This window comes from Macaca fascicularis, chromosome 18 (genome assembly GCF_037993035.2).
Source record: "Macaca fascicularis isolate 582-1 chromosome 18, T2T-MFA8v1.1".
Taxonomy (NCBI): domain Eukaryota; kingdom Metazoa; phylum Chordata; class Mammalia; order Primates; family Cercopithecidae; genus Macaca; species Macaca fascicularis.
Window position 1 is genome coordinate 68,878,180 of NC_088392.1, and position 22,909 is coordinate 68,901,088.

At 37.6% G+C, this 22,909-nt stretch overlaps 2 protein-coding genes across 7 annotated transcripts in view; one reads left to right on the top strand and one right to left on the bottom strand.

The window, feature by feature from the left end:
• Positions 1–20,712, top strand: part of USP14 (ubiquitin specific peptidase 14) — a 56,688-nt gene extending 35,976 nt beyond the window's left edge. For all 4 annotated transcript variants that reach the window (XM_045378026.3, XM_074022750.1, XM_005587070.5 and 1 more), the window contains 10 exons: positions 2,209–2,339; positions 3,187–3,267; positions 3,621–3,706; positions 4,806–4,920; positions 8,784–8,849; positions 9,002–9,094; positions 10,195–10,323; positions 15,871–15,931; positions 16,585–16,692; positions 17,319–20,712. In XM_045378026.3, the coding sequence (XP_045233961.1) occupies positions 2,209–2,339; positions 3,187–3,267; positions 3,621–3,706; positions 4,806–4,920; positions 8,784–8,849; positions 9,002–9,094; positions 10,195–10,323; positions 15,871–15,931; positions 16,585–16,692; positions 17,319–17,467 (1,019 nt within the window). In that variant the 3' untranslated portion in view covers positions 17,468–20,712. The remainder of the gene's footprint in view (positions 1–2,208; positions 2,340–3,186; positions 3,268–3,620; positions 3,707–4,805; positions 4,921–8,783; positions 8,850–9,001; positions 9,095–10,194; positions 10,324–15,870; positions 15,932–16,584; positions 16,693–17,318) is intronic.
• THOC1 (THO complex subunit 1) overlaps positions 20,605–22,909 on the bottom strand; it is a 52,496-nt gene continuing 50,191 nt past the window's right edge. For all 3 annotated transcript variants that reach the window (XR_012427276.1, XM_005587073.4, XM_074022749.1), the window contains 3 exons: positions 22,570–22,717; positions 21,514–21,589; positions 20,605–21,004 (listed from right to left, as the gene is read on the bottom strand). Coding sequence is in view for 2 of the 3 variants with exons in the window: in XM_005587073.4 (XP_005587130.1) it covers positions 20,709–21,004; positions 21,514–21,589; positions 22,570–22,717 (520 nt within the window). In the remaining variant the exon portion in view is untranslated. The remainder of the gene's footprint in view (positions 21,005–21,513; positions 21,590–22,569; positions 22,718–22,909) is intronic.

The following is a 22,909-nucleotide window of genomic DNA, read 5'->3' on the forward strand; positions in this document are numbered from 1 at the left end:
TTTTTCCTAAAGTAGACTTACTTGTTGAAGTTTTTAATGAGAAAGTGTGATCGTTTATATCTACTTCATTTGACAGCTTATGTATCTTAGAATAATTTAGAATTTCAGCAGCTTCTCCAGCATCATATATGCGGCTAATAGTATTGGTGCGATGAAAAATACTGTTCTTTACATTTTTGCTTCTTGACTTTTTAACTTCTTGTTTTGAAATACATCTAAATTTACAGAAAAGTTGTAAGAATTCACCAGTTACTAACTTTTAATTGCATTTGGTTTCTCGTTTTTCCGTTATTCATGTAATTTTTTTCTGAACCATTTTAGAATAAGGTGCCAGACATCAGGTGTTTTATTCCTGAATACCTCAGTATGTATTTCCTAACAATAAGGACATTCATAACCACAAGATAATTCTTAATTTTCAGAATCTGAGCTAGGTGCTGTGGCTCATGCCTGTAATCCCAGCACTTTGGGAGGCTGAGGCGGGCAGATTACTTAAGGCCAGGGATTTGAGACCAGGCTGGCCAACATGGTGAAACCCCGTCTCTACTAAAAATACAAAAATTAGCCGGGTGTGTTGGTACATGTCTGTAATCCCAGCTACTCAGGAGGCTGAGGCACAAGAATAACTTGAACCTGGGAGGCGGAGGTTACAGTTAGCTGAGATTGTGCTACTGCACTTCAGCCTGGGCAACAGACTGCGACACTGTCTCAAAAAACAAACTTTTTTTTTAGAATTTGGGAGTTTCACACAGTACTCTAAAATACAGTCTTTATTCAGATTTTGCCAGCTGTCCTAGTATTGTCCATTAAAAATTTTTTTTCCTGCTTCAGGATTCAATTTAAGATCCCACATTGCATTTAGTTGTTATGTCTTACTAGTATCTTTTAATCTACATTTCTTCTTGACCTTTTTCTTTTAAACTGATGAAATACTTTTGAGATGCTCTGTTGATGGTATATACTAGATCTTAAATCATCTGTTTGTTTTTGAGTAGTATATAAAGTATTATTAAAATGTAGGCTTTTATTTAAAAAAATAATTAGCTTAGTAGTGATGCCTAAATTTCAGCCTTCCCTCCAAAAATATTTTTTAAACATTGTGTTCAGTTTTGTTATTCAGTAACATTTTTTTGAGCCCCTGCTTTGTGCTAAGATGCTGTGGTATTTGGTGGGTTCAGTCTGTATAATAATGATAGGTGACATTTCACATCTTGGGTATTAATAAAACATACAAGTTGAGGTAAGCTAGAGGAAGAGTTTTGCTGTACATGAAGCAGAGCAAGGTATGATCACTAGGAAGTCAGCAGAGGAGAAATGGTTCGAACTCCAAGAGAGCAGACTGGTCCATGACTGTGAGATTCATGCTGCTGAGAGGGGTTAAGTGGAAAGAAGGTTTTCTGAAGAAGGTAAATTAGTAGTAGTTTTGGTTCTTAGCTGTCCAGTAGAGTCAGCTGTTTAAGGACCCAGATTTAAATCTCCAGGAGTTGAGTAGATGAGAACCAATTATAGATTTAAAGGGAGGTAAGTGGGGAGAGGTGACCTGCTATCCTGATCTTGGCAGAGTAGCAGAACGATTACATTATGCCTGTTTGGTCCCTACACAGAGGTTATGTGTTCTTTGTACTGAATTAGAACACCCTGCTTTGTTTGGGAATACAAAGGCTGGCAAGAAGAAAGAGAGAGGCAGGGCTCTGAAGTTGTTTACAACTAGTGATTGCTTTGTAAGGTCTTCTGGTGAATTCTTTAAGATTTAAAAATGATTTCTTTTTTTCTTGTTGAGAGTCCAACAATTGTCAGAGTAGATACACTTAAAAATATTTAAGCGGCTGGGTGTGGTGGCTCACACCTGTAATCCCAGGCTGAAGTGGGGAGATCACAAGGTCAGGAGTTTGAGACCAGCCTGGCCAACATGGTGAAACCCTGTCTCTACTTAAAAAAATGCAAAAATTAGCCAGGCATGGTGGCATGCTCCTGTAATCCCAGCCACTCGGGAGGCTGAGGCAGGAGAATTGCTTGAACCCAGAAGGTGGAGGTTGCAGTGAGCCGAGATCGTGCCGCTGCACTCAAGCCTGGGGAATAGAGCTAGACTCCGTCTCAAAAAAAAAAAAATTAAGTAGGTTTTTGTTTGTATTAATTAAAATTAATTTACAGTCGCATGTATTAAGTATGTGACTATTTTACTAAGGCAATGTTTGCTTTGTCTTTAAGCCCTTAGAGATTTGTTTGATTCCATGGATAAAACTTCTTCCAGTATTCCACCTATTATTCTACTGCAGTTTTTGCACATGGCTTTCCCACAGTTTGCCGAGAAGGGTGAACAAGGACAGTATCTTCAACAGGTAATTAGGGCAAGGTATTTTTCATTCTGTAAATGTAAAACTTAGGTTTCCTACATTTACCATACTTATTGGAACATAGTTCGAAATATAAACATCAGTCTTCTCTAGTTCATGCCAGGGCTGTCTCTTGCCTGGAACCTCAACAGTAGTCTTAACTGATCATCTGGCTTCTGCCTTTGCCCCTTTGCAGTTTCTCTACACAACCCATGGTGTCCTTTTTAAAATGAAGATAGGATTATGTTGGCCCCTTGTTCAGTACTCCCTAGTGATTTCTACCGCAGTCCTAAATCCTCTAGCCCCTGGCTTTTTCTCTGAGTTCATCACTACCACTCTGCCAGTTGCTTGCCCCTCTCCAGCTGCACAGGCTTCCTTAAACCCTTCAAGTGCCCTCTTCCTGCAGGGCCTTTGCTCTTGTTCCTTTGGCTGTCAGACAAGTACAAGACCAGCTCTCTCACCTCCTTCAGATCTCAGGGCTCCAAGACCAAAGCCTCAGGCTTTCCCTGATGACCTTGTTGAAATAGGACACTTCCCTTCCCCTGATCACTTACTGTTTCCATCCTGCTTTTTTTTCGCTTCATAACCCTTATCTCTACTTGAATTTTATATTTTCACTGCTATTATGCTGAGTATCTAGTACAGTGTTTAGCACAAATTGGAGCTTAGCAGATGTCTGTTGAATGAATAAGCTATTCTAGAATTATTTTTTGGAAGATCATATCTCTTATTTGGCTTAATATTTTTAAAGAAGGAAACCACTCTCTTGCCTAGGAGACAGTGATTATTTTGGAAGAATTTTGTAGATCATTCACTGCCAGGATTACTTACTTTGTCTTTTTTTACATTACAGGATGCTAATGAATGTTGGATACAAATGATGCGAGTATTGCAACAGAAATTGGAAGCCATAGAGGATGATTCTGTTAAAGAGGTAATTGAAATATATTTGTGATTATAGACTTTCATTATATCTTGATTCTTTTTTTATTTTTTTTCCCCGCAAAGGCTTAAAATAAGTTCATCTTAATGGGTAGATGTGTATTTAAATACTTTAGATGCTCAATCTGTAGTCAGAATTTGGAAGCTTGCATACGACATTTACATTTAATGTATTATTTATTAAACTTAATTCATTGGTGATTTTTTGTAATGTTTTTTGAAGGATTTTACATTAAGGGACTATATTTTAAAAACTTAAATATGTATTACTAAACTGAATTGTGTGGAAGAAAATATACATTAATATTTATATAAAGTTGGAATTTTTATTTTAATTTTTTGCAGACAGACTCTTCATCTGCATCGGCAGCGACACCTTCTAAAAAGAAAAGTTTAATTGATCAGTTCTTCGGTGTTGAGTTTGAAACTACGTATCCTTATGAGCCAAGATTTGTATAGACTATCTACCTTATTAGAATTGACATAAATAGCATCATTGGCTGATTGATTGGTGGTGGGTAGAAGAAAAATTCTTCAGAGGTTTTTTTTTTTGTTTTTTTTTGTTTGTTCGTTTTTGAGACAGAGTTTCGCTCTTGTCGCCCAGGCTGGAGTGCTATGGTGCGATCTTGGCTCACTGCAACCTCTGCCTCCCGGGTTCAAACAATTCTGCCTCAGCCTCCCAAGTAGCTGGGATTACAGGCGCATGCCACCATGTCCAGTTAATTTTTTGTATTTTTAGTAGAGAGGGGGTTTCACCCTCTTGGCCTGGCTAGTATGGAACTCCTGACTTCAGGTGATCTACCCGCCTTGGCCTCCCGGTGTGAGCCACTGCGTCCAGCCCAGAGGTTTTTATGCCTAAAAAAATACAGTAATGGAAATGAGGAATTTGGAAAAGTATACCTATTGGAGTGACCTTGAAGGATAATGGGATTATTCATTATGTTTTGATTAATATAATTATTCTAATTTATTTCTTGAAGGATATTTATTATTTTTTCCTAAGAACATCTTTAGCAGAGTCTACCTCATTTTCATTCACCTTATAAAGAATTAATTTCTTATATGTCAAGGTGACTGTTAATAATAACTTTTAAAATAAAGAATTTTTTAATTGTATAAAATGGTGTGTATCAACTATATACATGAGATTGAACCAGTTAATAAAACATGAATCAGGAAAGTACTGTTTTCTAGGTCATGGTTAGAAAATCTTAGAAAAAAATTATGTTTATGTACCTTTGGGCTTCTAAGACCATTATAAGACCACACTAAATACCAGTTTATAGTTCAGAGTTTATTGCAGTTTATCTTTTAATACACATTTATTACTCATTGTTGTTTATAGAATTGTTGGTAGCCAAATGAACATTCTTAAGTATGTTGAAATGAATCTTTATTGGGAGACTAAAATGTTTTAAATGCCAATGAATGATACTATTAATTTTAATGGAATTAGGATAATGTATTATATTCAAGAGTATATAACAAATTGAATACCCGTTGGCATATTCCTTATCTTAGTTTACAAAGCATGAAATGTACAGAATCTGAAGAAGAAGAAGTCACCAAAGGAAAGGAAAATCAACTTCAGCTTAGCTGTTTTATCAATCAGGAAGTCAAGTATCTTTTTACAGGACTTAAATTGGTAAGGACAATCACAGTCCATCCTTGTTGTTTGTGAATTCCACATTCGCAAGTAAGCCAAAGTCATTATTCGCTGGGCTTTAATGGTCATTTGTAGACATGTGCAGAGCAACATGCATTTTGAGTTGCCCAATACACACAGTCTCATCTGAGGTCAAACAAGTACTTGGCCGTCTTGTTTCAGCTTGGTAAACAAATACCATTTTAGCAGGAATGTTAGCACCGGTTTTTTTTTTTTAATTTCTGCTTTTTATTGGTTATTTCACTGTTTAAGATGACCCGCCAAGCATAGGACTGAGTGCTGTCTAGTGTTTCTAAGTGTGGGAAGGCTGTGATGTGCCTTACTGAGAAAATACACATGTTAGAGAAGCTTCAGTTGGGCCTGAGTTGTGCTGTTGGCTCTGAGTTCAATGTTATTTAATCAACACAGTATGTGAAATAAGGTGTCTTTAAACAGAAACACACATAAAACAAGGTTATATATTGATTGGTTGATGAAAATCTTGTGATCAAAGGTTGGCGGAATCTAATCCTGTATTTCCTCTAGGAGCAGTGGTTCAGTATTCACTGATTCAGTGCTTGTGGTGACTTTGTAGAACATAATTATTGTCACTATCAAAATCAACTGTGTAGTCAGAAATCAAACAAACTTCAACTAGCTTTTCATTTCATAAACAAAAGCATTATTGACATGGTTGCATATGCTAACAAATATTGGGACATCTCACTTTTTAATCACTGGATGTTCCTGCTTCACACTGAAGAAGCACCTAGTGCTTTGTGCTGTACCTTGCTTTATTTTAAAGCACTCAAGAAATGTTTGTTGAATAATATACATGTTAAGATTTAATTTTTCCTTAGAGTTAGTTGTTTTCATGGGCCCAATAACTTAGTTGAACTATTAACTTTAAGGAAAATTACTTAATCTAAGCTTCTGTTTTCTTACATGAAAATGAGAGTAACTATAGGGTTGTTTGTGGATTTGTGCTCTTAACCATTAAGGGTGATCATACAATGTATTGTCTAAACTAGGACACTTTGGTGGAGAGTGAATGAGGGTATGTTAGTAATTATGCAGTGTAAACTGGGATTTTTTTGTGCAAATCAGGGCATGTAGTTGTTCTGCCATTGCACTGTCTTGCAGTTGAGGCCCTGGAATTTAAATAACCTAACTGGCTTTTGGCAGAGCCAGAACTAGAACTCGCTTCTTTCGTTATTCAGTTAGTGCTGCTTTTCCAGTGCCATACTAAAGAATGCAGACTCACATAAAATGTTGGCTTCCACTCTGCTGATAAGCCCATGGATAAAACATATGGTTTTGCTTGCTGACTTACTAATTTGGTATGCTTTGGGGACATGTATATCTCTTGAAGGATCTCCCCATTTGAAGTGCTATCTTTTAATAGTTTTCAAATTGCAGTTCATGTGATTTCACTTTCAAAATCTCTGATAATTAGGATTATTTTATTTTTTTCTTTTTTTTCTTTTTTTTTTGAGATGGAGTCTCTCTCTGTCACCCAGGCTGGAGTACAGTGGCGCAATCTCGCTCACTGCAACCTCTGACTCCCAGGTTCAAGCGATTCTCCTGCTTTAGCCTCCCAAGTAGCTGGGACTATATTTGGTATACAAAAATACCAAGTATAGCCACCACGCCTGGCTAATTTTTGGTATTTTTAGTAGAGATAGGGTTTCACCATGTTAGCCTGGATGGTCTCAATCTCCTGACCTCATGATCCGCCCGCCTCGGCCTCCCAAAGTGCTGGGATTACAGGCATGAGCCACTGCCCAGCCAGGATTGTTTATTTTAATTTAAGTTAGCTTCTTCCTAAACACAGTTGTATGAAAAATAAATCATGAATAAAAGAGCTGTTGCAGCATCTAGATATTTGAAGAAGGGCCTGGAGGGCAGAATATTTAAAAATTTTGGTTGATCCTCTTTTCTGTCTCCTCTAACCAGAAGTCTTGAAGGAAGAAAAGTCAGTGAAAAATGATGAGGCATTGGAATAGGTCCTCTGTGCAGAGCAGAGGCCTAGTTTGGGCAGAGGGGTTGGGTTGATAAACACTGAAGCGGGACCTGGATTATGTTGATAAACAAGATGATTTGTTGTCTGGGGGCTGTCATCTACAGTTTGGGGTAAGTTTGGCAGGGGAAGGGTTGGTAAATGGACATAAGAAGAGAGAGTGAGTCATGTTCTGTCTTATGATACTGAGGGGAGAGTTTTGAGGCAGCGTGGATAAGAACATGGTGACTGTTAAGAGAAATTCATTTAAAAACACAAAAGTACTTAACCCCCAGGAGTCAAACCATGTAAGGCATGATGTGCAAGTTTCAGGATTTACCAGCAAATGAAGTCTCAGTGTTCATCGGAGAGTGTGGAGTGGAGTGCTTTGGGAGGGACTCTCCGGAATGGTATTTTCTTCACAATTTTGTAAAAGTATAGGAAAACCGAACATACCCAGAAGGTCTAGATGATAGTGTATTGGTGATAATATTAAGATTTCACCACATATACTTTCTTGAAAAACATGTATTCCTAAAATGTATTTACTTCCTTTATAACTTTTAAGATGTTTTATCTTTTGTTCTGATAATTCTTGAGTAATTTGGCTTCGTTTCTCTACTGCTTTGCTGCTGAATAAACTTAAGCTACTCCACAGTGATTCCTTTTGTAATGATTAGTAATTTTAAAAAATCAGATGTTAAAAAATTATTATACAAGTGTAACATGCTTAAACATTACCAGTAGGTTATTTTAATTCTAATTTCTTTTTTCTTTATTTTCTTAAAGCAGAGCACATAAATAGTGCTAATTTTTTCTATAACATTAGAAATAGTAGTGACTGGGCCGGGCGCGGTGGCTCAAGCCTGTAATCCCAGCACTTTGGGAGGCCGAGACGGGCGGATCACGAGGTCAGGAGATCGAGACCATCCTGGCTAACACAATGAAACCCCGTCTCCACTAAAAATACCAAAAAATTAGCCGGGCGTGGTGGCGGCGCCTGTAGTCCCAGCTACTCGGGAGGCTGAGGCAGGAGAATGGCAGGAACCCGGGAGGCGGAGCTTGCAGTGAGCCGAGATCGCGCCACTGCACTCCAGCCTGGGCGACAGAGCGAGACTCCGCCTCAAAAAAAAAAAAAAAAAAAAAAAAAAGAAATAGTAGTGACTGTTAAATGTAGAGTATATGCCAAATATTTTACCAGGTTTTCTACATGTGCTGACTGTAATTCTAACAATAGCACTATAACATAGATTACCACTACCACCTTTTCCAAATGATGCCCAGAGGGATAAATACCGTTTTCATTGTTACATGGGCTGTAAGAAGTGGAAAGGTGATCATGCTGGTTAAGATATGTGCAGTAGCTAAAGGCTTTCCCACATCTGTTAGGTTAAAAGAGGGTTTCTGTGTTATGACTGTTTTCAAATTTAACAATAATTGATCGGTGCTTATTGGCTTTTATGCATAAAATGTAAAGAACAAGAGTTTCCTGGGTTCTCTTAATTTTCCTCTAGGGTGAATATTCTGATAATAAACAGGAATGACAGAGCTTTGTTATATAAAATACAATATAAAATTCTCTGAATCTAAGCATCATTTGGGGCATAACTAAAAAACATCAAACAGTATTTACACTCGGGAGGAGTCCACAACAGCGTAAATTATTTGATGCCTTATAAGAATTGAACAGTATCTGGAAGTCTTCCCATATTGTCATCATATTGTGTTTCAGTGGTATAAACCCATTGATATACTGTATATTGCCTATTAAGTGGTGCTAGTTTTTAAAAGGCTTAGTGGTGTGATTCTATATTGCAGAAATTTTTTAAACTAATGTTTGGTCTTCTGTTATGTTCTTTTTTAGCGACTTCAGGAAGAAATCACCAAACAGTCTCCAACATTGCAAAGAAATGCCTTGTATATCAAATCTGTAAGTTATGCATTCCTTTCGAAGCCAAATTCTACTTCATTGAAATATTTCCAGTTAATTAATTTTATCCAGTCTTAATTTTTACCACTGAAGAATTAAAACTTGTATGGTATTTTGATGTAATTGGATTTCTTTCCATTTTCTCTCCTTAGTCCAAGATCAGCCGGCTACCTGCTTACTTGACCATTCAGATGGTTCGATTTTTTTATAAAGAGAAGGAATCTGTGAATGCCAAAGTTCTTAAGGTTAGTAATGAACTTTACTTTGTATAAGAAATGTAATTCTTTGAAGGTAATTGCTAACTTACAATTGCTTTCATTATTCCTTTAGGAATAGTTAGGTTCTTTGAAATATTTAGGGGAGATACTAATATTAGACAGGTGATTCTTAACTATGAATGTATATTAGAATGATCTATTTTTTTTTATATTTAATTGTACACACGCCTGGCTTCTCCCTCACCCCCAAACATCTGGGTCTTTGGTGGGGCCTAGGATATTATATTTTTCAAAAGATTCACATATAATTCTGATGACTCTCCTGCACTACGCAGAAATAGTGCCCTAGACCACATCCTCAGCTTCAGGGATACTGATTCAGTAGCTTGGAGAAGGGCCTGAGGTAGGGAGTGATAACACTCTGCACTATATTCTAGGTGGTTCCTTTCTTTCAGGTGAAAGGAGAAAATCATTGGTGCCCAAAGAGTACTTAAATTGTAATCCCTTGATTTAGGATCCAGCCTCAGAAACCAACTGTTTTTGTTGAGTTGTAGTTCTGCTACATCTCCATAGAGTCCCAGGAGGGGCCTATCATTTTAGCCTTTTGAGCTTAAATTCTTAGTATATTTTCGAATATACTTAGCATTGTATGAGAAGAGAAGGTTAAATGTACTTTAAGTATCTAGTGTTGTATACTTTAAATATATACTACTATAAGCTATTGAACTATATCACTATTATTTCTATGTAAAGTTGTATTTCAAACTTAAAAAAAAAAAAACGTTTATTCCAGTTTGGGAGATCCATTATTTTCACAGCAGCTTGTCTAGTATTTCTGAGATGTTTCTTCTTTCAGGTAAATTTTGGTACTTCCTCTGTGGTTGGTTTTGTGGGTTAGAGTATTTAATGGAAAAACATGTTTTGAAAATTTCTCACCTTAAAAAAGTTAGAACCAGATCATTCTTAAAAATAGGCATTCTTAAGAGGTTTTCAACTGCAGATTTCCAAGTGATTTTCACAGATTTTTATTTTCAACTGTATTTGAATTACGAAAGCATTACTTCAGATGTGTGATACGTTAAGTATCTTTATAAATGTGTTTACACATGTTTTTTGTTTGTATATAGGATGTTAAATTTCCTCTTATGTTGGATATGTATGAACTGTGTACACCAGAACTTCAGGAGAAAATGGTGTCTTTTCGATCCAAATTCAAGGATCTAGAAGATAAAAAAGTGAATCAGCAGCCAAATACAGTAGGTTCTTACTGCTGACTTTCTAATCTTAGTATCTTAATCTCCCATCAGTGCTCAGCAATTACTCTCTTTTTTTTCCTGCTTCATTTTTCCTTCAGAACTATACTTTGTATAGTATTAATAAAAATGGATGAATCTGTATTACAATTAGCAGGTATACACATCCTCCATATATCGGTGCAGGTCTTTAAAGTTTTGCATGTGTTTTATTTTCCTTTTTTTTTTTTTTTTTTGAGACAGTGTCTCCTTTTGTCACCCAGGTTCACTGCAGTCTCAACCTCCCAGGCTCAAATGATCCTCCCACCTCACCCTCCCAAGTAACTGGGACCAAGGCATGCACCACCATGCCCAGCTAATTTTTTGTATTTTTGATAGAGACAGGGTTTTGCCATGTTGCTCAGACCGGTCTTGAACTCCTGAGCTCAGGTGATCTGCCTGCCTAGGCCTCCCAGAGAGGCCTTTAGGTGTATTTTAGCATGAGAAACAGGAACTCTACTTAGAGTAAATGAGTCCTTTGTGGTAGAATAAGCTTAATATTTTCTTTCCCCCCATAATCTGTAGCTCATACTCCTTTTATACTTATCTCCTCAAAGTACTTCGCATAAAACCTTACCTAGTGTTGACCTTGATACAATCAAAATACAGTACATTTCCATCACCACAAAGATCCTGCGTAATTGCCACAGAGCCACTTTTCTTCTGCCCTACCCTTAATTCCTGACAACTACCAACCTGTTCATTTCTATAATTTTGTCATTTCAAGTAAGTTGGCCAGGCATGGTGGCTAGCGCTAGTAATCCCAGGACTTTGAGAATCTGAGGCAGGAGGATCACTTTAGGCCAGGAGTTCGAGACTGTCCTGGGCAACATGGTGAAACCCTGTCTCTACAAAATATGAAAATTTAAAAAAATCAGCTGGATGTGGTGGCATACATAGGTAGTCCCAGCTACTTGGGAGGCTGAGATGAGAGGATTGCTTTAGGCCAAGAGTTAAATGCTGTAATGAACCATGATTGTGCCACAGTACTCCAACCTGCATAACAAAGCAAGACCTTGTTTCTAAAAAAAAACACAAACGAAGTAAAAACTCTTCCACTCTTTAATATAACCTTTCTCACTCAGCATAATTCTCTGGAGATTCTTCCAGGGTGTTAATGCATATTGGTCGCTCCTTCCATTTCATTGCTGATCAGTATTCCCTGGTTTGAGTTTACCACAATCGGCTTCACCATTCACCTGTTGAAGAACACCTGGATTGTTTCTAGTTTTTGTCTGTGATGAATAAACCTGCTGTAAACATTTGTGTACAGGTTTTAATGTAAACGTAAGTTCCATTTCTCTGGAATGAATGCCTAGGAATGCAATTGTTAGATTGCGTGGTAGTTGCATGTTTAGTTTTTCAAGAAACTGCCAATTATTTTCTAGAGTGGCTGTACCATTTCACATTTCCACCAGCAAGGTGTGACCGATTCACTTTCTCTGCATTCTCACCAGCATTTGGTGGTGTCACTGTTTTTCATTTCAGCCATTGGATAGGTTTATAGTGATACTGTGTTTTCCTTTGCACTTCCCTAGTGACTGATGAAGTTGAGCATGTCTTCATGTGTTTGCTATCTGTATATCCTCTTTTGTGAAATGCTTCTTCTTGTCTTTTCCCTATTTTCTTTTTTTTTTTTTTTTTTTTGAGACAGAGTCTTGCTCTGTCGCCCAAGCTGGAGTGCAGTGGCGCAATCTCGGCTCACTGCAAGCTCCGCCTCCCGGGTTCACGCCATTCTCCTGCCTCAGCCTCCCGAGTAGCTGGGACTACAGGCGCCCGCCACTGCACCCGGCTAATTTTTTCTATTTTTAGTAGAGACGGGGTTTCACCATGGTCTCGATCTCCTGACCTTGTGATCCGCCTGTCTCGGCCTCCCAAAGTGCTGGGATTACAGGCGTGAGCCACCGCGCCCGGCCTTCCCTATTTTCTAATTGGACTGTTTGGTTTTTTTACTCTTGAATTTTGAGAGTTCTCCATATTCTAGACCTTTGTTGGATATGTGGTTTGTGAATATTTTCTCCTAGCCTGTAGCTTATGTTTTCGTCCTCTTAACGTAGGGTCTTTTGCAGAGGAAAGGTTTTGTAAATTTTTATGAAATCCAGTCTATTTTTTTATTTGGTTGCCTGTGCTATTGGTGTCATATCTGAGAAAGCATTGCCGGGCTCGGCTCGGTGGCTCTCACCTGTAATCCCAGCACTTTGAGAGGCCAAGGCAGGCAGATCATTTGAGGTCAGGGGTTTGAGACCAGCCTTGCAAACATGGTGAAACCCTGTCTCTACTAAAAATACAAAAAATTAGCCGGGTGTGGTGGTGCGGACCTATAATCCCAGCTACTTGGGAGGCTGAGGCAGGAGAATCGCTTGAACCTGGGAGGCAGAGGTTGTGAGCTGAGATCACACCACTGCACTCCAATCTGGGTGACAAAGCGAGACTCCATCTCAAAAAAAAAAAAAAAGTCTAGTTCAAGGCCTCAGAGATTTATATGTGTGTTTTTTTTCTCAGAGTTCTGTGGTTTTAGTTCTTCCATGTAGATCTTTGATCCATTGAGGGTTAACTTTTTATATAGTGTGAGGTGTGGGTTCAGATTTATTCTTTCGCATGTGAATATCTGGTTGTCTCAGCACCATTTTTTAAGAAGACTGTTGTTTGCCTATCAGATGGTCTTGAAACCTTTGTAGAGATTAATTTGACCATCTGTATGTATGGCTGTATTTCTAGACTATTAATTTTATTCCATTGGTCTATATGTCTGTTCTAATGCTCATACCAGACTGTCTTGATTACTGTAGTCTTCTAATGAGGCTTGAAATTGTGAAGTATCAACTTTCACTTTTGTTCTTCTTTTTGAAAGTTATTTTAGCTATTCTGAGTCCCTTGCATTTCCATGTATATTTTAGGATCAGCTCATCCATTTCTTAAAAAAAGATTGATGGGGATTACATTGAATCTGTGGATCAATTAAAAAGTATTACCATCTTAATAGTATTAAGATGAATCTCAGCACTTTAGGAGGCCAAGGTGGGCAGATTCCTTGAGCCCAGGAGTTTGAGACCAGCCTGGGCAACATGGCGGAACCCTGTCTCTACAAAAAATACAAAAATTAGCCAGGCTTGGTGGCGTGTGCCTGTAGTCCCAGCTGTTCAGAAGGCTAAGGTGGGAGGATCACTTGAGCATGGGAAACGGAGGTCGTAGTGAGCCAAAATGGCACCACTGCACTCCAGTCTGGGTGACCGAGTAAGACTCTGTCTCAAAAAATAAAAAGTATTAAGTCTTACAATCCGTAAACTTCATGTGTCTTTCTATTCATTTAGGTCTTTAATTTTTTTTCATAATGTTTTTTAGTTTTCAGTGTACAAGCCTTGGACTTTTTTGGTTAATTTTATTCCTAAATAGTTTATTCTTTTTGATGCTTTTGTAAATGGCATTCCTTTCTTAATTTCATTGTCTAGAGTGGCTAGTAAAGCTAGCGTATAGAAATAAAATGAATTTTTGTATATAGATCTTAAATCCTTGACTTTGCTGAATTTATTAGCTGTTTTTATCCGTTAGTGTTTTGAAGAGAGTATGTAGATTTGGTGTTAATTTTTTTTAAACATTTGATAGAATTGGTGATCATTTCATAGAATTGGTGGAACAATCTATGCTTAGATATTTTACTTTCAGGAGCTTTTATTTGTTTATTTTATTTTTATTTATTTTTTTTCTATTGGAGTTTTTACATTTCAAATTTAATTTCCTTCATAGATACAGGGCTGTTCAAATGATCTATTTCATATTGTATTTATTTCTGTAATTTGTTTTCCCAGAATTGATCCATTTCATAAGCTTATCAAATTTGTATGTAGAGTTGTTTCTAGTATTTATTACCCTTTTGATGTCTGTAGGATGTTTAGTGAGTGAGATCCATCCCGTTTCATTGCTGATATTTGTAATTTGTGTTTGTCCCCCTTGCTTGAGGATTATTAATTTTATTGATCTCGTCAAAGAATTGGCTTTGTTTCATGGATTTTTCTCTATTTTCTGTTTTTAATTGTATTGATTTCTGCTCTTATTTCCTTTATTCTGCTTGCCTTGTGATATAAATTTCTCTTTCAGCAGTGGTTTCACTATATCCTATGAATTTTGATATATATTATTTTCATTCTGTTCTTTGTATTTTTAAAAATTTCTCGAGACTTGCTCTTTGACCATGGATTATTTAGAAGGGCCTAAGTAATTTTCCTGTTATGTTTCTGTTGATTCTAGTTTGATGCCATTGTGGAGAGAGGGCACACTTACTTGATTTAAATTCTATCACATGTATTTATTTATTTGAGACAGTCTTGCTCTGTTGCCCAGGCTGGAGTGCATAGGTACGATCTCGGCTCACTGCAACCTCTGCCTCCTGAGTTCAAGCAATTCTTGTGCCTCAGCCTCCCGAGTAGCTGAGATTACAGGCGACTGCCACCATGCCTGGCTAATTTTTGTATTTTTATTAGACACAGGGTTTCATCATGTTGGCCAGGCTGGTCTTGAGCTCCTGACCTCAAGTGATCTGCCCGCCTCGGCGTGAGCCACTGTACCTGGCCTAAATTATATTAAATTTAAATGTGATTTAGGTATAGACTATTTACATTTAGTGCAATCATTGACGTTAGGGTTTAATTCTGCTTTTTTGATGTTTTGCTTTTTTTTTTTTTTTTGTCTTCTTGTGGGTTACTTGAACTGTGTTTTAGTATCCTGTACAATGTTTTTAAATGTGCTGCTTTGTACAGTTTTTTCAATGGTTGCTGTAGGTGTTTTCATTCTCTATATAAAAAAGATGTGATTAACCTAGTTGCCATTTTTTGTTGTGGAATCCTTTGACTTCTTGTCATCACAGCTACCTGTAAGCTACTGGCATTGTCTTCATTACCATTATAGTTTTAAAGAACTTTGTGCTGTATACCTAGATAAATTTTTCTCATGTTCCATGCTAAAATGACTTGAAGCAGTGAGTTCCTACTAAGAATCCTTGTCTAATTTAAATCATGCCTCTTTAATATAGGTAAGGCTTTGCTGAAAAATATTTCAGTTTATTTGTGCTGGCGTGGCGAGTGGGCAGGGCTCGGGTGGTTTAATGCAAACTACAGGAATTTAACTTCTCTTGTTACAGAGGTAGTTTTTTCCCCCCACCGCTGTGGTTTGATAGGATTTTGGTAACATTGGGAAATTGGGTTTTCCTTTTCTGCCCTAGAGCACTGTTGAACTGTACTGCTGTATTCACTGGTATGCTCTCACTTTAGTGGTTTAAAATTGGTCATCATGTTCAGGGTGTCTGCTACTGTACTGTAACAAGATTTTATATTGTTCAAGTGTAGGACTGCTGGGTTTACAGTTTTAACTGTAGTTATATCATTTTAGTAATTTGAAAGGTAGACTATTTTGTCTCTGCTTTGCACTGTAGACAGTAAATATTTATGAAATTGAACACTTACAGAGAATTCAAATTTTATTTCCAAAATCATCATTTAAACATTTTTTTCTCCTCAGAGTGACAAAAAGAGTAGTCCCCAGAAAGAAGTTAAGTATGAACCCTTTTCTTTTGCTGATGGTAAGTAACATTTTCATTTTGAGTTATTGTCTGTGTGTCTTTTTAAGGTAAAATTTATGTCTTACCCCATATTTACTTATTCTGATGTCCTTTTCAAACAAAATGTCAGGTTTCTTGAACAATTTACCTTAATATGACATATAGTAAATTTACTCTTGTTGGCATACAGTTTTATGAGTAAGTTACTTCTTAAAACATCAATTATGAAGCCGTAACTATGATTGCACAATAGTATCTTGTTGGTTTTTTTTTTTTTTTTGAGATGGAGTCTCACTCTGTTGCTCAGGCTGGAGTGCAGTCTAGTGATCTCGGCTCACTGTAAGCTCCGCCTCCCGGGTTCCCGCCATTCTCCTGTCTCAGCCTCCCGAGTAGCTGGGACTATAGGCGCCCGCCACCAAGCCCGGCTAATTTTTTGTATTTTTAGTAGAGATGGAGTTTTACCGTGTTAGCCAGGATGGTCTCGATCTCCTGACCTTGTGATCTGCCCACCTTGGCCTCCTCAAGTGCTGGGATTTGGACAGTAGTATCTTATTGGATTCTGATAATATAATACTTTCCTAATGTGAACTTTAGAGTTATTGATTGTTACTTAGCTTGAGGAGGCACATATCTATTCATTGTCTAATATTAATGGATTTACATCTTTTTTTTAGATATTGGCTCCAATAATTGTGGATACTATGACTTACAAGCAGTACTAACACACCAGGGAAGGTCTAGTTCTTCAGGTCATTATGTATCATGGGTGAAAAGGAAACAAGGTAATGAGTATTCTTTTTTCAACTGTTCAGTATTATTTTAACAGTTCATTTATTTTATAGCAGTGGTTTTCAAACTTTGGGTCTCAGAACCACTTCACATTCTTGAAGCCCCAAAGAGCTTTGGTTTATGAGGTTTGCCTCTTAATATTTACTGTATTAAAAATTAAAAGTGAGAAATTAAAAAAATTAGTTTTAAAAATGATAGTAATAAGCCCATTACGTATTAATGTAAAAACAAAGTGAGTGAGAAATGGTACTGATTTACATTTTTATGTCTTTCTGTTGTCTGGCTTAAATAGGAGGCAGCTGGGTTCTCCTGTTAGTGTTTGCATTCAGTCTGTTGCATTATCATACATTATGTAGCCTCTGGAAAATTCCAGAGCACACTTGAGAGAATGCAGGGTGGAAAAGGCAAGCAGTGCTGTAGTGGTGTCATTGAAGTAGTTGTAACCTGGTGGAACCCCTGCAGTGCCCTTAAGCCTGTGTGGTCACCGGGCCGCATTTGGAGGACTGTTGGTGTGGCCAATGGAGCACTGCTGTGCCTCCGATGACGCTATACCTTTTTTGCAGTGGAACTCAGAGAAGAATCCTGCATAACATTAATTCATCTTCTCCCTGTTATTTAGATGAATGGATTAAGTTTGATGATGACAAAGTCAGCATCGTAACACCAGAAGATATCTTACGGCTTTCTGGTGGTGGAGACTGGCATATTGCTTACGTTCTACTCTATGGGCCTCGCAGAGTTGAAATAATGGAAGAGGAAAGTGAATAGTAGTCTTCATTTTAGCTATTTATGCTTAGGTGTGAAAATAAATGTTATTTGCTGATCATTTCTATAATCCAGAGCTTTAGAGGAAGACACATAGGTGGTTTTATCTGTTTCCCCTCGTTTGAAACAAGAGGACAGAAGCAGACCACTCTGTGCATCAACCTAAAAAATTACAGAAAAGAGAAAATTATCTTTGGATTGTGCTGCCCTGTATAAGGGTGGCAGAAAGACATTTTTTAAAAGCTTATTATTTCTTGCATTATTTTTAAAAATTCTGAGTTGAAATGCCTTTCAATCATTTCTTTCTGTGGTCATTTTTCTTGCTGCCTTTTTCACCCAAGATTCAGCAATCAGATGTTTATTGCACACCTATTACCTATTATTTGTTGTTCTTGCATGGTTCAAACCACCATTCTATAGCCACCCATCCTTTGCCTTATCTAACAAACATTTTTCCAGGAAGGTGGAAAAGGAAGTTTTGCTCTCATTGTGTAACTCAGTGCTGCTGTCCATCCCATGGAAACATGGGCACAATCAAGTATTTGTCCAGCCTGTTGCAGGCTTTTCATGACTTTAAAATAAATTGTGATCAGTAATAGTACATTTGATTATACATTTATTATTGTGTCTCTCTCTGATGTACTGTGGATTGTACATTTAACTTTGGAATGGCTTTGTAATAATCAATCTTAAGAAAATGTTGACAAGCTCTGGTTGCTTACTTTTAGAAAATGAGGACATTTAATAATAATAAAAAAAGGGGGATTAATAGCTTTTGACCTCAAGTCTTTTGTCTTCTGAGTGTTGGAGCTTGGCTGAAGATTCAGATATGTTTAATGCTGTACAGTTTCTGAAGATGGTTATTAACACTGTGCTGTCAAGCATCCATTTGAAAATATTTGTTATCTTCTTTGCCTGCCTGTATTTTACAAAGAAATAATACAAAGTTGTAAAAGTAATGGATTTCTTTGGATGCCAAATGCAGTGATGTTATCAGTCAGATTTGTTCCTTGGCTCAGTTGGTGTTTGTATTTCCTAATTCCCCAAACTTTGGCTGGGTGTGGTGGCTCACGCCTATAATCCCAGCACTTTGGGAGGCCAAGGCAGGTGGATCACTTGAGGCTGAGATTGAGACCAGCCTGGCCACATGGTGAAACCCTGTCTCTACTAATAATACAAAAATTAGCCGGGCGTGGTGGTGCACACCTGTAATCCCAGCTACTTGGGAGGCTGAGGTCGGGGAATTGCTTGAACCCGGAAGGCAGAAGTTGCAGTGAGCTGAGATCACACCACTGCACTGTAGCCTGGGTGACAGAGAGACTCTCTCCAAAAAAAAAAATCCCCAAATCTTAATGTCTATTTCAGAATTTTAGTGATTTTAAGGTGATAGTAGAAAATACCAAGCATATGAGGTATTTCAATATGATAGGCTTCTTACATTTTAATACATTAGTTACTCATCTTTGTTCCAGGACCCTTGGCTGATTGCTAGGGAAAGGATAAAGCATAGAATACCAGCCAGTTTGGCTCTAATTTTGAGTTATTTATAATAAAGTTTGGGGATTATCATAACATCTCATATCTTTCTTTGTGTATGTTGTTTGAATGCTCTGCAGAGCACAACACTGATAACTATTAAAAATAGAAAACAGCCATTTTACTTTCAAATCTGATGTGATGTAATCTGTGAACACTAGGGGGGATAAAATAAGCATTGCAGGGAAACTTATTTGTAAATAGCTTCCTCACCTAAACTTTGACTTGGCAATCAATACTTTCTACTTCGTGGAGGGGATTAAGAATACAATGGGGAGGAGGAGACCATAAGAATTATAATGATTCATGTATATTTGTATGATGCTTATAACTTTGCAGTCTTTTTTATTCATTATCTCATTCAGTCAGAACAATTTTATTGAGGACATGAATTTAACAATTAGAATTTAGATTTTCTGACTGTAGCTACTAGATGCTGTAGCTACTAGACCAGGTGAGCTAGGTTTAGAGCAAAGTATATAAGCCTTGTATGGAATAGATTAGAATTTAAAAAATTGTAATTCCTTATTATAAAAAGTTTGATTTCATTTTATTTGATCTACAAGCATTATTCCAAAGAATTTTTTCAAGTAGAAATGGGAGTTATACCAGTGTCGTTTTAAACTAATAAGGCTATTTTAGAATTCAGCCTTGCCTGTAAGGTCTTTGAGAAGGGAGAATAGGCAGCAAAAAAAAAAAGTCTTGATTTCTGAATGTGCCTTATATGCTGTGCCACTCACACCGAGGCCATCTCAGCATTAGAGCCGTGCTAGATCACTGCTTGACTAGCTAGAAGTTAGGCCCAAGTAAGCACATTTACAGAATAATCTGCACTCAGTAGCCCTTCTTCAGGATTAAAAACAATGATGACCTCATCTTAGAGCCCTAAAGGGAAATGGGAACAGGAAAAGGCGGTGGTACTGTCTTCTGCTACTACTACTTAGTGCTTTGCTGTGTATAGGGTGCTTTCACATACATCTCATTTGAATGTCACAAGAATCCCTGAAGTGATTAAAAGTCTTGAGAGGTCAGGCAATTTTTGTAAGGCTAGAAGGAAAAGTGAGGTTTCAGACTTCATTTCTTTTAAAGTTGGCAAACATTTTCTGTAATGGACAAGATAGATAGTAAATTATTTCAGGCTTTGCAGGCTATGAAGTGTTGCAGCTCCTTACCTTTGCTGTTATAGTGTAGCTGGAGCCATAGACAGTTACGAGTGAGCACAGCTGGGTGCCAGTACAATTTTAACGATCAAGACTCGTGGCAGGCAGAACAAACCATCATTTGTTGATCCTCTGCTTGAAAGCACGAATAAGAACAGAGCAGTCATATGGTTTCAGAAAGTGTTATTCTGGGATTCCAGGATAGCTAAATTTTGTAACTACTAACAGCACACAGGAAACTAATTTGGTATAGGAAACAACATATCCCTAAATAATGCTTATTTAACTTCATTATAAATACATCTACTTAACAAAAATAGATTTTGTGAGGGTCACTTCGTTTAGGTCATTATCTCAACCCACCCTCCTACCAACCTCCCCAAACTCTGGTTTGAGCCAATATGTGTTCTATTGTTCTTAGAGCACCAGCCGACTGTACAACAATTGTTATAAAAATGTTTATTGTTTACCAAAACCAGTGGACCTCTTATCAAATGCTGCTTGGTAACAAAATCTATCACAGTTTTAATAAAAAGAAAAAAAAGAAGCTAACTATTTGTCTCATTGTCATTAGTTAGACTTTCTGCAAGGTCACTTAATCCAGACTTATTCAGTGCATTAATCAGATTCTCAGGTGTTGCATGAACTCCCTCTTGATCTTGCCAGGCAACCAGGAGCTGCTTAGCTCTCATCTTCATGTCTTCACTGTCACACTCAATCTGCCTAATTTCTGAGTCTTTCATTTCCAAGTAGGGAGCCAGAATCTTCCATTGTTCACCCAGCTTGTTGGCAAATACCTCTATTTGTTCTCCTGTTACAGGTTTGTCTCGCCGAACATCAGGACCTAGAAAACGGAGAGAATATAAATTATGTGCAATTCTAAGTATACAACAGAAATGGAAAGCTATGGGGCCAATGAGTTTTATTAACCACCTTTAGTAGACTTTATTTTAAAAGCAAACAATTATTTTTTATATTCTCCATAAGCTGAATACCACTCTTAATAAGCATGGTCAATAATCAAAGCTAAAGCTGTTACCTCTGTTAAAATTATGTAGGCTTTCCCTGAAATGAACTGCTCCCCTTCCAGTAACCAATAATTAACAAAGGTATGGGTCACCTTCAAATGTATTTTCCTTCCCTTTTAAAGTATCATTACTCCCCAATTTTATTGCATAAAATGTAGTATTTTTAAAGTTATTATTAAGCAATGTTTTACATTCCTCACTGTAAGTCAGAAACAGTTGAGATAAAATGGGAGAAGTTGAGAAGCCGATTAAATAATGTACCTATCAACAAAGAACCCCAATCTTCTTCAATTTTGTTAAATAACCAAGAAAATTAAATTCTTACTTTCATTTTCCTTCAGTAAAGCATCATTATCTTCCTCATCTTCATCCTCACCTGTTTTTATTTCTTCAGAAGGAGGCTAAAAATGAGAAAGAAGAATGTTTGAAAGAATGCCAGCCTCTGAAGTACGGTAACAAGTACTTTGTTTAGATAAAGATGATTGTGAGATTCCAAGTACAGGGTGCCAGAACCTCACCCCTGAGAGCGTTAGACAGTGTCAGGTAAGGATCCTAAGTGGGACTGTCTTCACATGCAGAAGGAGTGAACTTGGTAAGACCCCAGAGTTGGAAAGACTCCCCACCCCCAATCTGGGAAGCAGGAAGGCCGTGAAAAGCACAGTTCCAGGATTTGCAAATACCCAGGGTTTAGTAAAGATGGCCTCAAGGAAGCCAGTAGCAACAGTGTCCTTAAAAGTTTCTGATTCTTATCTTTTACCTTTGATAAAAGACAATATACTGCATTGGCAAACAGGAAAAAATTCCTGTCTGTGTGTATAGGTGCATAACAGTTTACCTAAAGTACCATGAATTTTATATACTTTTTTGAGATGGAGTCTTGCTCTGTCGCCAGGCTGGAGGGCAGTGGCACAATCTTGGCTCACTGCAACCTCTGCCTCCTGGGTTCAAGCAATTCCCTTGCCTCAGCCTCTTCAGCAGCTGGGACTACAGGCACCTGCCACCACGCCTGGCTAATTTTTTATATTTTAGTAGAGATGGGGTTTCACCATGTTGGCCAGGATGGTCTCAATCTCCTGACCTCATGATCTGCCTGCCTAGGCCTCCCAAAGTGCCGGGATTACAGGCGTGAGCCACCGCGCCCAGCCCTGTTGAACCTTAGTTAAATTACATGCTGTACAGAAAATTATCAGTTACTTCTTTATCAACTCATGTATTTCCTGTAAATGTATATTCCAGTGTGTTTTTCCCTCATTCTAAAACATGGGAGCTTGTGGACCACTGGTTTTTCACATGATTAAGTCAGTTTTTTGCTCACATAGTGATAGCAGTTTTAAAGATGATGTCAACTAAAGGGCATGAAAAGTTGATCTATGGTACTTACCGGTAATTCCTTGGCTAGCTTTATTACCATGTTTTCAAGATATTCTGGTAAACTTTTAAACTGCTGGTTGGTTGGCTGGAAGAAGTGAGGGCTTCTCCGTGCTAATAGTCTCAGGGCTCTCCAACCATAATTTGAATTGTTCACAGCCCTATAAAAAGAGATGTCAGGCTTGTAATTCATAGTTTTGTATTTCTGTATTCCCTTCTGCTTAGTTCTGCCACGTGCAATTCTATATTTAAGGTAAATAGCTCAAAGTACCATTCTTTTGATTGGAATCTTATTCCTCAAGAACTTTTCGGGATGTTGTCCACTGATAATAACAAATCAACAGATACACACA